Here is a 19,053-nt window from a genome sequence, read left to right as displayed (position 1 = left end):
GCCCCATCTGTAACACACTTCCTGTCCATGCTTGTGGTGGGGCTACAAGATAGTGGAGTCTTTTAGGGGTGATAAGAACATAGAAAAACATAGCATAAATTAGCATAAATGCATCAGAAGAGTCATGAGAGCTCCTGGTTTAAGTAGATAGAGAGGTCTCAAGTAAGGGTGAACTAGATTCAATTGCTGCCAGTCACAGATTATCTGTATTGTGTATCTCTCTCACTATCCCCAGACAATTAAGCATAAAATGGTGAGAAGAGAAGAGAAAAAATATTAACTTATACTTCAAGTTCTATACAGTATTGAAATGACAAAAGTAGGGAATCTGAGAGGCAGGGGATACTCAAGTCATTTGGTACAATCTAAACTTGAAACATATCTGATTCTACTGTATCTCTTACCCAGTCTTTGCTTTAAGACCGTCCAGTGATAGTGACTTTTGTACTTTCCAAGACAGTCCATTCCATTTTTAGACAGTTGGAATTAGGAAATGCAAGGTTATGAAAATCAACTGTTCAGAAAAGACTAAAACTTTGATAAAGCATCAGAATTTCAAAGAAGTTGAATAGCACAGAAAAAAACGAAAATACATGGATAAAAGGGGCAGCTAGGTATGCAAGTGGAGTCAGGAAGACTCATCTTCCTGAGTTCAAATCTGGCTTAAGACATTTCCTAGCTGTGTGACCCTGGGCAAGTCATTTAACCCCGTTTGCCTCAGTTTCTGCATTTGTAAAATAAGCTGGAGAAGGAAATGGCAGATCAGTATCATTGCCAAGAAAATCCTCAAATGGGGTCATGATGAGTTGAACAAAACTGAACAATAATAAAATACTTTTAGTAGAAGTAAAAGCAGCAGATTTGTAGATAATTAAAATCTGCAATCATTATGTAATTTCTTTGTGCCAGGTTTGTGATCTGCTTCTCGAACTCATCATCTTTTTCCTCTTTTTCTCCAGGTGGTCTTTAATATTGTCCAGCTATGATATTGTTTTTGTTTCTTCCCTTTTCATCTTTACTCCAGTATTCTATACCAGAAGTGTGAAACACAAAACCTCTGTGGAGTCAGGTTAAAATATAATTAGGAAGTATTTAACAAAATAAAAATACAATAGAACATAGAAAATATTAGTATGTGGTTTTCTAAGCTGATACGACTTGCAGGCATCATTATATAGGATTTAGTAACCCCATTTCTATCTGAGTTTGACACCACTGTGACAACACTGCTCTATACCATGTGTAACAGTGATGTTGGCCCCTGTTTCCAGAAGTTCAGGTATGTTACATTTATCTTCCCCCTGGGGTTTTCTAGTACCCTTAGGTGTTTGGCAGAAACTAAGAAAACTTAGTTTCTGCCACTGGCTCAAGATTCAACCAATTATATTCCTTCAATTTTAGGAGGCTAAGTACCTCAGTTCTATTAAATCACTTAATAGATTAACTTTTTACAAAAGAATATTTACTACAAGAGTGTAACAAGGATAACATTTCCTTCCTCCCTCCATACCTGCAGTATAATTCCTCTCCTCACTTGGTATCTGGGGAGGAGCATTAGAATTCATAGTTCAACTCAGTTCTCAGCATTAATCCCACCAATTTCACAGTCCTTATGGCTTTCCCTGCTGAGCTGGTTGCAACATCTGGCCTGGAATCTTGACTCCAAGGTTCAGTACTCTAATCCCTACACCTAGAACCGAAAAGAACAAATAAGACCAAAACTCCAGTTCTGTTTCTCAGGGCCATAGGTCTAAAAGGAGGAAAAAGGGAAGGTAGACTTTCCCTTCACCCAACTTAGTGAACAGGGTTAATGCTGTGGGTAAATAAGATTGCATTCCTGGACACTACCAATATGAGAGAGAATATCTTAAGCCCCCATCAACTATATTTGAAGATATAGTCAGGTCTGATTACACAGTCAATGAAGAGAATCTTTTCCCACTCATGGTAGGAGAATACAGAAATGTTTTCTCCTAGGAACAGGTGGTTGGTATCTCCCACACCTCCATGTGGTGAGCCGACCATACACCAAAGCCTGGTTTTATCTGCTTCCCAAATTTCTTCACATGAGCAAAGTGTCCATAAAATGGCACAATTCTTACCCTCTTCCTTACATGTGCCCTTTCTGTTTGAATAAGATATGCCCTCCTGTAACTATATTCCATTTGTAGATCCCATCCCATGTTATCAGTAATCCTTATGCAGTCAAATGTACTTTACTGAATAAGGGTCTCTAATTCACCTTCCATATTATTCATATACATACATATATCTATCTATATCTCCTTATACATTTGCATATATCTCCTTATGCATTTGCATATGGACATTTTAAGTCAGTGTTTTTATTGCTGGTTTCTTTCTTGTCTTCTGGGAATTTCCTGGACACACATTCTCTCTGTCTCTCTGCCTCTCTCTTTCTATCTCCTTTTCTGCATTGTAGGTACACACTTTGTTATCTGATTTGTTGGGCATACTTTGGCAATTTGTTCATTCTTCCTTCCTCTAAGTTTAGAGTCTTTTTGATTAAATTTTCAAGACTCTTAGGCAGATATAATTTTATTAGATCTGGTTAGGTGCATTCCATTCCTGACCAAGAGCTCGATAAGGGGTGGTCCAGAAATCCAAATTTCATTCTCAGATGCATCTTTTTAATAAGCGAAATAGACTTTGCCCTTTTGAAGCCCTTGCTTTTCAGTTTTGTCAAGGCTTTTAATACTTAATAATGTTTTCTTAATTTTTCTGGCAATTTTATTTGTGAACACATGAGTCAGCAGAAGAAAACTAAAGTTTTATTGATTGTGCACCTACTTAACATTTGCTTTCCTTTCTCCATTCAAATGTTCAGGTCCATCATCACTTCTTGTCTGGATTATTGAAATAGCCGGCCAATTTGTCTCTTTTCTCACCAGTTAATCTACACAGCTGTCAAATTAACATCCATATGAGCCCCTTGCTCAAGAAGCTCTGGTGACTCATTATTACCTCCAGGATAAAATATAATCTTCTTGATGAGGCTTTTAAAACCCTCCACTGTCTGACTCCAACTTATGTTTCCAGGTGTACTGCACTTTATTCTCCTTTACCTACTCTCTATTTTAACCAAACTGTTTTTTTTGTTGTTGTTTTTGCTGTTGCCCATACATGACTTTGCAATTCCCATTTCCATGCTTTGTATAGAATGCCCTCATGCCTGTTCTGTTACAAAAACATTCTTTAGAGGAAATAATGGTAGCCAATATGAATATATGTATATAATATGTGCATATTATAAATTTGATTTGTTGGCATTGAGACATCAGATGGTTGATGAAGTTTTTCCTTGTTAGCATTTCGATGATACTGTTAGCCTAGTGACTTTCTTTGGTTTGAACAGTGTGGATGCTTCAGGTAAAGCCATTGCTTCTTTGTTTTGAGACCCAATTTGCCCATTGGTGCTTCCATTTCTTATGCATAGACCAGTGATTCTGAACAATTTTTGTTTGCTTTTGTTTCTTCTTGTGTGTTCTTTTTTTTTTTTACTCCCTAAAAAGTTAGCCATTGCATCTATTTGCTTTCAAATTAAAGTTAATAAAATTGGAGTCTGGGGAGAAGATTTTTCATGTTGCCACTTAAGATAATTAAGGATATTTTAGAGTGTAAGAAAAACTAAAACTGAGAATCATTTAAGAAATATCTGTGTGGTTTATAGTTTACGGCATGAGAAAGGTTAGAAGAATTGGTGGAGCTTTTAGGGAAGTAATAAAAACTTAGAAAATCTTAGAAAACCAATGATAGCTGGAGGAGCTATCACAGACCTTCTGAGCTAATGACCTGGGGACATGCATACCTCAAACATATCTCATGAGATGCATTGTGGAGAATCAAAAAGACTTGATAAATATTGGATGTGAAGATTGATGGAGAGAGAAAAGTTGAGGTTTTGAACTTAGATTAATAGAAACATGATGGTGAATCAAAAGAGATAGGGCATGTAAGAAGAGAGGCTTTTGGCAGAAAGCTAATGATTAAAAAAGAACAACTTGTTGACTTTGAAATAGTTGGAGATGGCCAGTAGACAGTCGGTGATGTGGGAGTGAAGTTTAGAAAAAAGATGGGCTGGATATACAAACATACATAGACATATATACTCACATATATGTATGCATGTGGAGGGAATGAGGGAGGGAGAAAGAGAGAGAGACACAGAGAGAGAGAGAGGTGATAGCTAAACTGTGGAATTTGACAAGTTCACCGAAATAAAAGTATAGAGAGGGAAGAGAAGAAGGTCAAGGACAGAGCCCTGGGAGTATACCCCACACATAGTGAGGCAGGAATGATCCAGTTTATACAACCAATGAGTAGTCAGACAAATAGAAGGAGAACTTTGAAAGAGCTGTGTCACAATAACCTATGGAGAAGAGATCATATAGATAGTTTCTTAACCTTTTTTTTTTGTTTTTTAAATTTATTTTTATTTTTTGCATTTTGGAGGGGGGAAGGCAGGGCAATTGTGATTAAATGACTTGCCCAAGGTCACATGGTTAGTAAGTATTAAGTGTCCGAGACAGGATTTGAACTCAGGTCCTCCTGACTCCAGGACTTGTGCTCTATTCACTGTGCCACCCAGCCGCCCCTGATTTTTATTTTTATTTTGCAACATTCACTTCCATAATTTTAAAATTTCCCCTCCTTTCTCTCCCCCCTCCTTACCCAAGGTGGCTTGTAATATGATATAGGCTCTACACATACATTCCTATTAAACACATTTTCACATTAGTCATGTTGCATAGAAGAATTAGAATGAATGGGAAAAACCATGAGAAAGAAAAAAAGCCAAAATAAAACAAAACAAAAAAGAAAATAGTCTGCTTCTCTGCATTCCAACTCCATAGTTCTTTCTCTGGATGTGGCTAACATTTTCCACCATGTGTCCTTTGGGGTTGTTTTACAGTGTTCACCTGGTTCTGCTCCCCTCACTCAGCATCAGTTCATGTAAGTCTTTTCCAGGCTTCTCTGAAGTCTGCTTGTTCATCTTTTCTTATAGCCCAATAGTATTCCATTATATTCGTATACTGCTACTTGTTTAGCCATTCCCCAATTGATGGGCATCCCCTCAATTTCCAGTTCTTGGCCACCACAAAGAGAGCTGCTGTAAATATTTTTGCACATGTGGGTCCTGACCTTTTTTTCTTATGTCATGGACCTCCTTTGGCAGTCTGTTGAAGCCTTTGCACTCCTTCTCAGAATAATGTTTTTAAAAGCATAAAAGAAATAGGATTATAATTATATTGAAATACAGGCATAAAAACTTATAAAGAAAACTTTATAGATTCCAAGTTAAGAACCTCTTGTTCTAGGGAGAAGGGATAATCAAAAGTGTTAAATGTTGCATAAAGTTCAAGAAGGATGAACACTGAGAAAAGGCTATTGGATTTGGCAATCAAAAGCTCTTTGATAACTTTTGGAACAGTTTGTTTTTTTTTTGAAATTACTTAGGTCTCTTCTTTTTGAGGTTTTAAGGCTGTAGTTTTCCTTTGAGATTGAGGGGATAAGGGAGTCAGTAAATAAATACCAAGGGTACCTTTAATCAAAATAGTCTGGAAAGCCAGATATGGTAATATTGAATTAAGTAAACATGATTTCTTTGGTTTTGTTGTAATTAAATTTTAACATTTTCTTGAAAACATAATTTAAAAAAGTTAATCCATGTTTTGAGGAACTTGGGATTCATCTCTGTTTCAAATAGATTCTTCAAAAAATGTTCAAAATCAAATTAATTTTAATTTTCAAAAGCAAATGTATACTGAGATCCCCACTCCCAGCTCCCCTCCATGATATCATTGGTTAAGGGAATACTTGCTGGGGAAGTCATATCAGTGCAGATTAACACCTTCTGTAGAACTTGAGTGTTAGATAGTTGCCTAGGGCAACAAAAATTAAATCACTTACCCAACTGATATGTTTCAGGAGTAGGCCTTGGACCCAAGGCTTCCTGACTGAGACAAGCTCTGAATCCATCATGTCAGTATCATACAATCTCAGTATCAAAAGGATTTTTCAGGGAGGGGTGGTCGTTGAGGTAGAGGAGAGAGGTTTCATTAAGTCAAAATATGTTGCAACATTGTGGTGTCATTCAGTTTACTTGGATTCATCTATTTCTGTTCACTTAGAGTGATGGCTGTCTCTGGACAATGACTCATCAACTCAGTGGCTGCTCTGTTTTTCTTGCCAGCTGTTGGGTTAAGCCTACCTGAGTGAGCACTCAGTTCTTGGGGCTTTCTGTGTTCTTGGTCCCTTAACTTTTCTTTTTCTTCACTTTCTCCCTCAGCCCTGGTATACAGACATATATTGCTTATATATAACTCTAAGGACTCTGTGGGTTTCTCTTATTTCTGTAGCCTCTAGACTTTTTCGGGGAGGGGAAAAAGAGGGAATGCTAAACAAGGAAGTGGCACACCTGGTTGCTATGGGGAGGAAACCAACTTGCTGTTTCCTTACTTGCCTCCAGGACAGAGGGGACGGGTGTGTATGTTTGTTTTTAGAGTTGGGAAGACAATCTTCATCCTCCTGAATGTGGTTATTGAATTGTAGGGGAAAATTTCTCTTCTAAACTTCCATTCAGATAAAGTATGACATTTCTTGCTAATTAAAATTTGTGAAGGTATTTGTGATGACTAAAAGGGCATTAAGTTATAATGGATAACGTGAACTACTGAAGAAAACATATTAACCCTCCTTCCCTTGAAAAAAAAAGAATTGTTGACCTCTGTGCTTTGCTTACACCTTCTGCCAAAACTGAGCTCTCACCAGAAGAAAGTTCTTTCTGATAAGAAAGAGATCAGTGAATTTAATGAGCTTTGGCTTCATGCTATTTTCACTTTATGTGATAACTTTAGAATTTAATCCTTACCTAAGATCTAACTCCGTTGTCAAGTTAGAGACTAGACTTGTAATTTAATTCATATAGGCAACCCCACAATGAAACCCCTTCTGTCAGTGCAGATTGGTACCTTCTCTGCCATTTACAGTCTTGGTGTGCCTCTACATAGAGTTATGACATGAGTATGTGTCAGAGCTGGGACTGAACTGGTGATCATCTAATACTTTGCAAAAAATTTGAAGTTTAGAAATAATTTGGAGGATAGATAGTGGCATATATTTTGTTGGGTAAAGGAACAGGAAAAGGATATAAATTATTCTGGGAGGGAGGATCCCAGTAGTAGTCTGACTCAACAGATAAACCACAGCTGTGTCTGCTAGGAAAAAGCTTGGTTTGCTACCATATATTGGTGAAATAATTTTCTTTGTACTAGAGGAAACCTGTTTTAGGTATTTTAACCAACTAGTTAATGAAAACATCAACAAGTAAAAGGTAGGCAGCAGAGGGAAGGAAAAAAGAACTGGCAGTGACTGATCTGAAAAATAGTCTACTCCTAGCAAATGACAAAGTAATTATACTTCTCTTCAACTGTCATTGTGTCTTATTTGTCAATGAGCTTTACAAATACTTATTTTTCTTTAGCAGAATGGGCAGAATTGACTTAAGATCAAGAAAAGGAAGCATTGGTCCTTCTCTCTGGTAGGTTTTATGTCTGGGATCTATGATATTGTGTAGGAAAAGGGGGCCATTTCCACATAGTTCTGTCAAGGGGATTCTGGGAATGGATTAAGGTTCAAATAGCTTTAAAGAATGAGGAAGTCAAGAGTTTTTCCCATTATAGTTTTCAGTTTTAATATTAAGATAACATTTTGATGACTTGCAGTAAGTGAAACTATCAATAATTTATTAGGAGGAAAAGCTTATGAAATTACATAAGGGACCCAGAGAGAGTGCTGTTACACTCCTTTGAAGGTATTGAGCTCAAAATATTCACCATGCTTCCAAAATAGAGATAAGGCTTTTTCAGTAATAGTCTTTATGTATTTTTATGTATACTTTCTGTCTTCCCTCATTAGAATGTAAACTCATTGCAGGTCAGGACTGTTTCATACTTTGTATTTGTATACCCATTGCCCAGCATAGTCTTTAGCACATAATTGTCATTTAATAAATACTTGTTGATGGATTGATTAATTAATGTCATTTTGGTTTCTTTTTGATTTCTGCCAACAGATAAATTTGCATTTGGAACCTTGTTTTTATTGCTATGATATTGGATATTAAAAGTTATGGCAACAGAATTTTTAAAAAGCTGCTGCAGAGGCTGTTTCTATGGTGAGATGAAAAAGCATAGCTGTGATACTGTTACAATTATTATTATTAAGCTAAATATTAATTGTTACTACCACTAATTGGTATATAATTCTAAATACTAATATTATTGGTAAACTAAGGTAGTCCTGACTTTTAAACACTTGACTCTTAAGGATAGAGATGACATGAATATCAAAGAAATCACCTTGACAGTTAACATGGCTAGTAGAAAAGCTCTGTTCCTTGTGTCCCTAGTTACTGTGTGGAAGGATTTTTCCATAGAAACAATGTCATAAATTGTGTCTACAATGCATACTGCGTACTTTACATAGTCTTTATAGTTTAAAAAGCTTTTGTGGGCTGGGTTGAGAAACCTAATGTCATTTACTTTCTCAAAGTATCCCAATTCTTGATTTGTAAAAATGCATACCCTATCCTTGGGTTCTTTTTAGGCAGGGAATCAAGAAGAAAGGAGTCTTAGGTTCTCATTTATTTCAAGTTACTGTATCTTTATGCATAGTATACCACATGTAGTAAATATTTTTCCCTCTGGGAAAATGTTTTTGAGTGGTTAGGTTAGAAATGTCTAATTAATTTATAATCTTAGTCATTATCAGTCATACAAAATTGGCATTTATATATTTTATGTATTTTTTTTCCTTTTAATCTAAATCTATTCTGAAACTTTTTGCAGTGGTGGAAACTTTTATTTTTAAAAATAAGTTTTTCTTGATATTTTCTGTTTCTTTCATCATTAGCTTTATCCTGAACATTGCTCCCCTTTCGTCCTGTCAGAGAACCATCACCTATGATTAAAAAAGTGTTTTTTAGAGAAAAAAAAATCAGTACAACTGATCAATACACTGAAAAAGTTCCCAAACATGTACATTTTATAATACTTGAGGACCTCCCATATCCACAAAAGGGAAGGTTGGAATATTTTCTCATATCTCTTCATTTAGCTCCTACTTAATCTTTATAACGTTATAACATTTAGTTTTTTTTTTTTTTTTGGTATGCAGCTCTTTCCATTTGTACTGTTTAGTTAATGTGTAAATTGTTTTCTTGACTCTGCTTACTTCTGTCTGTATCTGTTCATATAGATGTTTCAGTGCTTTTTGTATTCATCACACACTTTTCATACACACATCATTTCTTATTCAGGGTATGGACATTTTTGGCCACTTTGAATATATGTATATTTCCAAATTGTTTTTCAAAATTTTTGTATCATTTCAAAGCCCCATCAACAATGCATTAGTGTGTCTAACCTTCCATATAGTCCCTCCAACTTTGCCTGTTGCCATTGTTATTTTTACTCAGTGCTTATTTTCTGGGTGTGAAGTGAAATGTGGGTGTGGTTTTAATCTGCATTTCTCTTATTATTAGTGATTTGGAATATTGATCCTTTACTCAAAAAAGCAAAACAGATGTTGGTGGAACTCTTGTAAAATCATCTAAAGTTATTTTAGGAAATACATGTTGCTAATGGTTCTAAATAAGGGAAGACTTTTTTTTTTAAAGGGGCTATTGAATATTAGGATTTTCTTGACTCACAAACTTCTCCAAAAGAGTGGATGAATTCACAGTTGCCTCTTCCTTTTCATTTCCTACTCAGTGAATTTTAGACCTTGAAGGGACCTGAGAGGCTATCTAATTGAACCTGTAGCTATAGAACATATTAATAATAGTACCATTTTTGTAGTGTTCTAAGATTTGCCAATTCCTAATAACAACCCTGGGAGGTAGGTGCTATTATTATCCTTATTTCATAGATGAAGAAACGGAGGCAAACAAAGGTTAAATGACTTGCCTAAGGTTACACTGATAATGTCTGAGGCAGGATTTGAACTTAGGACTCCAAGATCATCATTCTACCCACCATACCACCTTAGCTGCTTTAAAACATCTAACAAATGGTCATCCCCACTTTGCTTGAAGATCTCCACTGAAAAGCATCCTGCTACATCTTGGGGCTGCCCATTCTACTTTTGTATAGCTCTAATTTTAAGAAGTTTTTTTTTTTAATTAAATGAGAGTCAAAGCTACCTCTTTTCAACTTCCATCCACTGTTCCTAGATCTTAGTTGTACATATGCATAACAAATCTAATGTGTAACAATAAGTCAGTCAATAAGCACTTAAGTACTTTTTGTAGTATGATTCTTCTTCCGTATAGCAATCCCTTAAATATTTGGAGAAAACTATCATTTCTTTTCTGGGTTAAACATCCCCAATTCCTTCAAGTACCCTTCATAGGTTCTGATTTTGGGGCCTTTTACCATTCTCCTTGCTCTCTACTGGATTATCTTCTTTCTATCAATAGAATTGAATTCAGTGCAGGTCAGAGGACAAGGTGACTATTACCTTTCTAGTCCTGGTGAATATGCCTCTTTTGTTGTAGTCTATGATTGTATTATCTTATTTTGACTGCCACATAAATAGTTTTGATTCATTAAACTTGCAGCCCCTAAAGTGGAAGCTTTAAAATTCATAATTTTGCTTCTCAGGCAGACTTTATTATAGGATTAGTGGGAAAAGAAAATTAGGATGTATAGCTAGATGTTGCAGATTGCCCTACAATAGTATGTAATTGACACAAAGAGAGGCAAATTTTTATCCCTCCAAGAATCAATAAAGGAGGAAATTTATAGCAGATATGAGACTTAAAAAGGGAATTCCTTCAATTATAAAATTTCTCTTCCAGTTCTTTTAAGGATAGATAAGGTTACCTTATCATGGTTAAGGTGATCATTTTTCCTGAACCAGGAATTGGGATACATGATCTGACATAGATCCATCCTCTTCTATTTATAAATGGAATGGAATATTTTAAGTTGGGGTTATTTGAGGGAAAATCTAAAATGTATGATAGCAATACCCATAGGTCTTCTAGTGAGGATGAGCAGATTGGCAAAAAGGAATGTAAAAAAAACTAAACAAAGGAAAAGTAGTGAGGGATAGTGGGAGCTGGAGGAAAGGTAGATTATTTCTGTATTGAACTTTTTGGATTTTGGTAATACGTGGAAGATCTACGATTCAACATGGGGGAATTTCTCTACTTCCTATAGATTTAGTATTTAGTATGTATTTAGGAAGTTGTATGAAGCTGGTACAACAGACAGGTTAAATGCCTCACCTGGGGTCCCATAGCTTGTATCAGAGGTGAAATTTGAACCCAGGTTTTCCCATCTCTAAACTTAGCACTCTATCTGGTATGCCTTATACCTTCTACATAATGTTCTATTATTATTAATTATTATGTAAATACATGTATATTTCATATGTTTTCTTTTTATTATCATCATTATTATTTGCATACAGCTTCCCCAGAAAAAGATGTGAAAGCAGCCACCCCAGAAGGACAAAATGTTACATGTCTACCTCCAGTGTCTTCAGTGTCTGTTAAACGTCAGGTTGGCTGGACTGAGGAATATCTCCTTTCCAAAATTCCATCTGATGGAAAAGAAGTACCCTTTATTGTGCCCAGATTTAAATTATCTTATATTCAACCCAAGACTCAAGCAACTCCCTCACATATGGAAGAACTTCAAGGTAAATGGTAAAATGCCACAGGTTAAATGTCCACATGTGTAATATTTAAGTGTTGATATTGCTATTATTTTTTTGCATTCCTAGGATCATAGATCTAGAACCGGTAAGATCCTCAAGGGTTATCTAGTTCAACCGGCTTATTTTACATGTGAGGAAACTAAGACCCACAGAGGTTGTCACTTCTCTAGTCACACAGATTGTGAACTTTAGAAGTGGGATTTGAACATGGGTTGTATGACTACAAAGCCAGTGCTATTTCCACTCTACTGTACTCCATTCTTTTCCCCTCCTACTGTCTGCCTGGGAGTGTCAGTTCCTGGGTTTTGAGTTTTTTCTTAAACTTCTTTAGGATTCTTGATGTCTTACACCATGGAAACATCTGAAGTAGCTTTATTTTTGGTGCATAATTTCTGTTTTGGAGAGGTTTGAGAAGTTGTGAGATTTGAAGAAAATGTTTAGTGTGCCATCTTATTCTCACATGGCCTCCTATACTACACATAATAATGTATCCTGATATCAATCTATATTTTGCTCTACCAATCTTGGAATCCTGTGGATATTAGTAAGTTTGACAGTAGTGATTTTAGCAGTAGCTTATAGGAGGAAGCTAGATTTGTAAGTGAATGGAAGAAAACAATTTAGAAATGTATGCTGAAGTTTGTCTAAATATTGCTGAACCCACTAAGATTGTATCCTTAGTTCTTTTTTTCTCTCTTTGCCATTTTGGATAGTTAACTGTCTCATTACTAGTCTCTTACCCAAGGAATTTGTGGTGTTTTAGAATGAAGTAAATTGAGAGCTCAGAATCAATATTTTCAGATAACTATTTTAACCCCCTATCCTTCCACCCCTACCCACATGGTCTGATTTTGCTTTCAACTTTCAAATGTCTGAAAATTATCATATGGAGCTCAGTGGGTCATTATGCTTGAGTAGCTCTCCTATACATTTCATCTTGCTATTTGGATCAAGGTTCAATAGATCATAAACTTCTTGAAGTCAGTGACCATGTTAGTCTTTATTTCTATCACTACCTTTTGCATATAGTAGATACTTATATAAATGAATTATATTGAAACTATGACTGCTATGATAAGAGGTAATGTGGCATAGAAGATAGAGGAGCATCCTTGGACTCAGGAAGATTTGGGTTCCAGTTCTGCCTCTGACAGTTAATTGTGTTCCCATCAGCAAGATGCTTAACCTCTCATTGCCTCAGACAACTTTGTAAAACTTTAAGTTACTAGTGAATTGCTGATCTGCATTGGTGAAGGTAATTTCCACACTAGGAGTTTTCTACTTATGAAAAATGTTGGTTCCTAAGGTTTTTTTCTCCCTCTTTTCTCTGGGTCATGAAATTTATGATAATTAACTAATTATCACATTTATTTATTTAAATTTACAAGTAATTAAGGATCATCTTACACTGTAACAGAAAGTTCTACAAGCATTCTTTATGAAGTTGTCAGCCCAGTGCAGTTTACTAGTATCCCAAAGTCAGGGTCTCCTATTTTATTAGCCAATCCAACCCAATTGCTTAGCTTTGCTACCTATTTTGAGTCTTTCTTTTTTTCTTTCTTAACTCAGGCTGTTAAATATTAGAGAGATGTCAAGTACTTTATGTAAATATTTTACTGATAAGCAGCAGCATTTACGTAAAAGAGTCATGTTATTAGCCTTTACGATAATCTGGCTGCTTCTGGAACACACAGGAAAAAAGAAAAATGAGGAAGCTTAAAGTGGTCTACATTTGTAGTCTTACTTTTGTAAGATAAAGTCCACTATGTTGTTTTTTCAATTTGTATTTAAAAGAGGGGAGATCAGAATAACTTGCTTTTTAATTCCTAAGCTTCACTTCCAATCTCTTTCCTCCTCCACTGTATTCTTTGGCTCAGTACAGTGGAGTTGCATCATATATTTTTTCATTTATCTTACTGAAATTCAGCTATGTGGGCTTGAGGAAAACAAAGAGAAAGAAAAAAATAACAATTTAAATCATATCGGTTGTTATTCCACTCACTGTGCTTGTGCTTTAGAGCAGGCTTGTCAAACTTTGCCCACTCATGACCCCTTCAGCACTTCTATAAACTGTGGATTGTGACCCACAGTTTAAGAAGCACTATGAGTGAGAAGAGAGATATAAATCTACTATTCCCCCAATCATAATCTCAGTTCCCTTCGTGGGACACAGTGTGATTCTATAATCTCATTTTCTTACATGCAGTATAGTCATTCTGCTTGGGTTAGTGGTTAGTAAGAGGGATAGCCTGTGCTTGGTCTTTGTACCATTCTTGCTGACCTCTAGAAGGTTCCTTTTGGGTACGTTTTGATTTTATTGGTGAAACAAGAAAAGACGGTCTTGTGGTGATATAATCTCCTAATATAATCAGATTTATGTGTGAAGCCTATTCAAGGGTACCTTTCCCTCTAATAATAAATTTTTCCCATTAGGTATTTTTAAACATCTGTATTTACATTCTTCTTTTCACACAAAAGTATCATTTTGGTTTTTCCTCATAAAATTTGCATTCAATTGTTTCTACAAATCATCTCTCTAATATCTGTTCTCTGATACAGACTACCTTCTTTTTTTTTGTTTTATTTTTTTAAGGATTACATAATTTACATTTAAAGCAATACTAGTGCCTGCCCCTCCCCCCTCCCCATCTGGATATATTACATTACTCCTTGACAGCCTTCACAGAGGCTTGTAACTCTCACAATGCATTAGATGGTATTTGGAGTGACTATTAAAAAAAGAACAAATGTACAATCAGAGTCCTGAAGACGCCCTGGAGAACTTTGGGGATGTTTGCCTCCAACACACCTAGACTGCTCATCACCTTCACTGTTCCAGTTTTTATTTTATTTTTTTCAAATGCTTTATTAACTTCTGATTTACACCATTCATTTCTGACAGATTTTGAGTTACAAATTTTCTCCCCGTTTTTCCCCTACCCACCCCCCCAAAATAGCCGTCCCACAGGATATCCCCTCCTCCAATCTGCTCTCTCCCATATTTTCTCCCATACCCCTTTCGACTTTTCCAGTGGATCTCTATGCCCCAGTGCCGGTATATCTTATTTCCCAATTACATGTAAAATAGTATTGATAATAGTACACACACACACACACACACACACACACACACACACACACACACACACAAATACATACATATTTGAATATTTGATTTTAAAACTTTGAATTCCAGATTCATTCCCTTCTTCCCTTGTCATCCACCCTTACTGGGAAGATAAGCAGTTCAGTATAGGATGTACATGTGTAGCTAATACAAAACAATAACATAGTAGATATATTGTAAAAGACTGACTATATTTCCCTGCCTCCTATCCCACCTCCCACTTGTTCTATTCTCTACTTTGATCCCATCCCTTTTCAAAAGTGGGTGCTTCCAACTTCCCTCGCCCCCAGCCTGCCCTCCCTTCCATCATCCCCCCTTTCATCCCCTTCCCCCCCTACTCTCCTGGAGGGTGAGATACCCTATTTAGTATGTACTTCATTCCCTCCTCAAGCCAAATTCAATGGGAATAAGGTTGACCCATTTCCTTTTGCCTTTCTATTCTTTCCCTCCATTGTAACCATTTCCCCTTGCCTCTTCTGTATGAGAGAGTTTGCTCCATTCTGTCTCTCCCCATCTCCTCTCATTATATTCCTCTGTCACCTCTTAATTTCACCTTTTAAGTATCATCCCTTCCTGTTAAATTGGTCCTGTGCCCTCTATGTATATATACCTATAAACATATATACACACATTCACATATGTCCATATGCCCTTCTATATAGACATATATATATACACATATATGTATATATATGTATACATATATATACATACATTTCTATTCCCTTCAATTACTGAGAAAAGTTTCATAAGTTACAATTATTGTTTTTCCATGTAAGAATGTTAATAGTTCAACTTTGATAAGTTCCTTATAATTTCTTTTCCCTGTTTACCTTCTCATGCTTCTCTTGCTTCTTGAATCTGAATTCCAAATTTTCTGTTCAACTCTGGTTTTTTCAGCAAGAATGCTTGAAAGTTCTCTATTCCACTGAATGACCATATTTTCCCCTGAAACATGATACTCAGTTTTGCTGGGTAGGTGACTCTTGGTTTTAATCCTAGCTCCTTTGCCCTCCGGAATATCATATTCCAAGACCTTTGATCCCTCAGTGTAGAAGCTGCCAGATACTGGGTTATCCTGATTGTGTTTCCACAATATTCAAATTGTTTCTTCCTGGCTGCTTGTAATATTCTCTCCTTAATCTGGGAATTCTAGAACCTGGAATATTCCTAGGAGTTTTCTTTTTGGGATCTTTTTCAGGAGGTGATTGGTAGATTCTTTCAACCTCTATTTTTCCCTCTGATTCTAAAACATCAGGGCAGTTTTCTTTGAGAACTTCCTGGAGGATGATTTCTAGGTTCTTACTTTGATCATGGCTTTCACGTAGTCCAATAATTTTTAAATTATCTCTCCTGTATCTATTTTCCAGGTCAGTGGTTTTTCCCATGAGATATTTCACCTTGCCTTCTATTCTTTCATTTGTTCGGATCTGTTTAACAGCATCTTGATTTCTCATAAAGTCATTAGCTTCCATTTGCTCCAGTCTAATTCTGAAACCATGATTCTCCTCATTGAGCTTTTGAGATTCTTTTTCCATCTGGAAAATTCAGCTTTTTAAGGCATTCTTCTCCTCATTGCCTTTTTGAGCCTCTTTTGCCATTTGAGTCAGTCTGTTTTTTAAAGTGTTATTTTCTTCAGTCAGGCCGTTGACTCTCATTTCATAATTTTCTTGCTTCGTTCTTATTTCTCTTCCCAATTTTTCCTCCACTTCTCTTATCTGCTTCTTCAGGTCCTCTATGGCCTATAACCAGCTCGTATTTTCCTTTGAAGCTTTTGGTGCAGGTGTTCTGACTTCACTGTCTCCCTCCTGTTTCATGCTTTGCTCCTTTTTGTCCCCAAAATAGGAGTGTAATGTTGGAACCTTCTGTCTGCTTTGTTTCCTTTGCCTGGTCATGTTGCCCCTCAGTCACTTGATCTCTGGGCTTTTTGCCACAGTAAGACTCTGCCAGTAGACAGGGGAGCTTTTGTCCCAAACACTAGGGTTTTCTCAGTTGCTGGAGGCGTTAGATTGGTGCCCTCTCTGAGGTCTCCACGCGCTCTGGAAAGCTGAGCATACACCCCAGGGCCTCCACCCTAGACTGCAATCCAGATCCAAGAAGGTTAAAGCAAGAGCGATTACCTCTCAGACTGGTGCTTGGTTCCCCTACACTCTGCAGGCCAGGAGCTGAAGCTGCCACGTGGCACTGGCTGGCTGTGCGGGTGCCTCAGCGGCTTCTCTCCCTGCAGGCAAAAGCCATGCACTCCCACTTACTGGTCCCAAAGTCCAGACTGCACTGACCCCTCAATTTGTCCTTGGCATCTGTGTGTTGATAAATCTAGAAACAGCCACAGCTGCTGCTGATCTGGGGTCCCTCCAGCTGACGGATGGTCAGGCCTTCCCTGGGGCTAAAGCCTGGGTGTGGGGCTGGGCTTGGCTCCCAGATCACTGTGCTGGCCAATTCCTGTGGGCCTGCCAGGCTGTTCTCAGCGGGAGGTTAGCTTCTCTGTGTCATTTTGTGGGTTCTGCAGCTCCAAAGTTTGTTTAGAGTCCCCTTTTTATATGGATTGGGGAAGGTGGAAGCAGGGGCAGCGGGGAGGTCCTGCTTCTACTTTGCCATCTTGGCTCCACCCCAGAGTACCTTCTTTAAAAGAGACTGGGTTCCCTTTGCAGCTACAACAGTTAAAGATACTGTACTATATACCTTAAAGGAGATTTAAGTTATTTTCTTTTTCATTAAATTTGTTATTTATTTTTAACATTTTCTTTTTCAATTGTTAGTTTCAAATTCTCTCCCTCCATCTGTCCCCCCTCTCTCACTGACTGAGAAAGCAAGCAGGGTATCAGCTATACTTGTGAAATCAGCAAAACATATTTCCATATTAGCCATGCATTTTTTAAAGGAAGAACAATAAAAAAGTGAGAAAATTATACTTCAATTTGCACTCAGAATTCATTAGTTCTGTTTCTGCAGAGGGATAGAATTTTTTTATCATGAGATCTTTGAAATGGCCTTGGATCATTGTATTGATCAGAGTAGCCAAGTCTTTTCATAGCTGATCATTGTTATAACATTACTGTTACTGTGCACAATGATTTTCTGGTTCTTCTCCCTTTATTTCATATCAGTTCATATAGGTCTTGCCATATTTTTCTGAAACCACCTCCCTCATCATTTCTTATAGCACAGAGTACTCCATCACAATGATATACCACAACTTTGTTCTGTCATTTGCCAGTTGATGAACACTCCTTCAATGTCCAATTCTTTGCCACCACAAAAAGAGCTTCTATAAATATTTTGGACATATAAGTCCTTTTCCTTTTCCTTTTATCTCTTTGGGATATAGACCTAGTAGTGGTATTGCTGGGTCAAAGGTTATGCACTGTTTCATAGCCCTTTGGACATAGTTCCAAATTGTTCTCTAGAATGGTTGGAATCAGTTCACTACTCCACAAATAGCTCATTGGTGTACCTATTTTTCTGTCATCCCCTCCACCATTTATAATTTATAATAGGGTATGAGGTAATACATAAGAGTTGTTTTAATTTGCATTTCTCTAATCAGTGATTTAGAGCATTTTTTCATACGCATATAGATAACTTTGATTTCTTCTGAAAATTGCCCTTTTTTGTCCTTTGCTGTTCAGTTGTTTTCAGCTGTGTCTGACTCTTAGTGACTCCTTTTTGGGATTTTCTTGGAAAAGGTACTGGAGTTGTTTGCCATTTCCTAACTCATTTTACAGATGAAGAAACTGGGTCAGAGTTAAGTGACTTGCTCAGGATCACATGGCTAGTAAGTATCTAAGACCAGATTTGAACTTAGCAAGATTAATTTTTCTGACTCCAAGCCAAGCCCTCTATCTACTGTGCCAGCTAACTGCCCCTTATGTCCTTTGACCATTTATCAACTGGGAAATGACTCCTGTTTTTGTAAATTTGGCTCTGTTACATACTCAGGCCTTTATCAGAGAAACTTGCTGTAAAAACTTTTGATTTTGTTTTATGGTACTGTGGTACCTTTTAGCAAAATGTAGTTTCCTTGATTATTTCCTTGATTAGGTCTATTTTTGCTTTTGCTTTTTCTAAGATCATGATTGCTATCCCTGCCTTTTTTTTTAGTTTAGCTGAAGCATATTAGATTTTGCTCCAAGCCTTTATTTAACTAACTCTCTCTCTCTCTCTCTCTCTCTCTCTCT

The 19,053-nt window shown here is 36.8% G+C and overlaps 1 protein-coding gene across 6 annotated transcripts in view; it reads left to right on the top strand.

The window, feature by feature from the left end:
- Positions 1-19,053, top strand: part of TC2N (tandem C2 domains, nuclear) — a 62,868-nt gene that overhangs the window by 9,738 nt on the left and 34,077 nt on the right. For 3 of the 6 annotated variants that reach the window (XM_069106030.1, XM_069106027.1, XM_069106026.1), the window contains exons 2-4: positions 7,508-7,561; positions 8,096-8,197; positions 11,500-11,730. In XM_069106030.1, the coding sequence (XP_068962131.1) occupies positions 8,152-8,197; positions 11,500-11,730 (277 nt within the window). In that variant the 5' untranslated portion in view covers positions 7,508-7,561; positions 8,096-8,151. Of the gene's footprint in view, positions 1-7,504; positions 7,562-8,095; positions 8,198-11,499; positions 11,731-19,053 lie in introns of all 6 variants that reach the window. The other 3 variants (XM_069106029.1, XM_069106028.1, XM_069106025.1) reach the window with 1 other exon arrangement.

Source organism: Petaurus breviceps, unplaced genomic scaffold, assembly GCF_028583685.1.
Source record: "Petaurus breviceps papuanus isolate PSGF00001 unplaced genomic scaffold, PetGlider_PUasm1.0 77, whole genome shotgun sequence".
NCBI lineage: Eukaryota > Metazoa > Chordata > Mammalia > Diprotodontia > Petauridae > Petaurus > Petaurus breviceps.
Note: the sequence above shows the minus strand (reverse complement) of the source record. Positions and strands in the feature narration are given on the sequence as shown.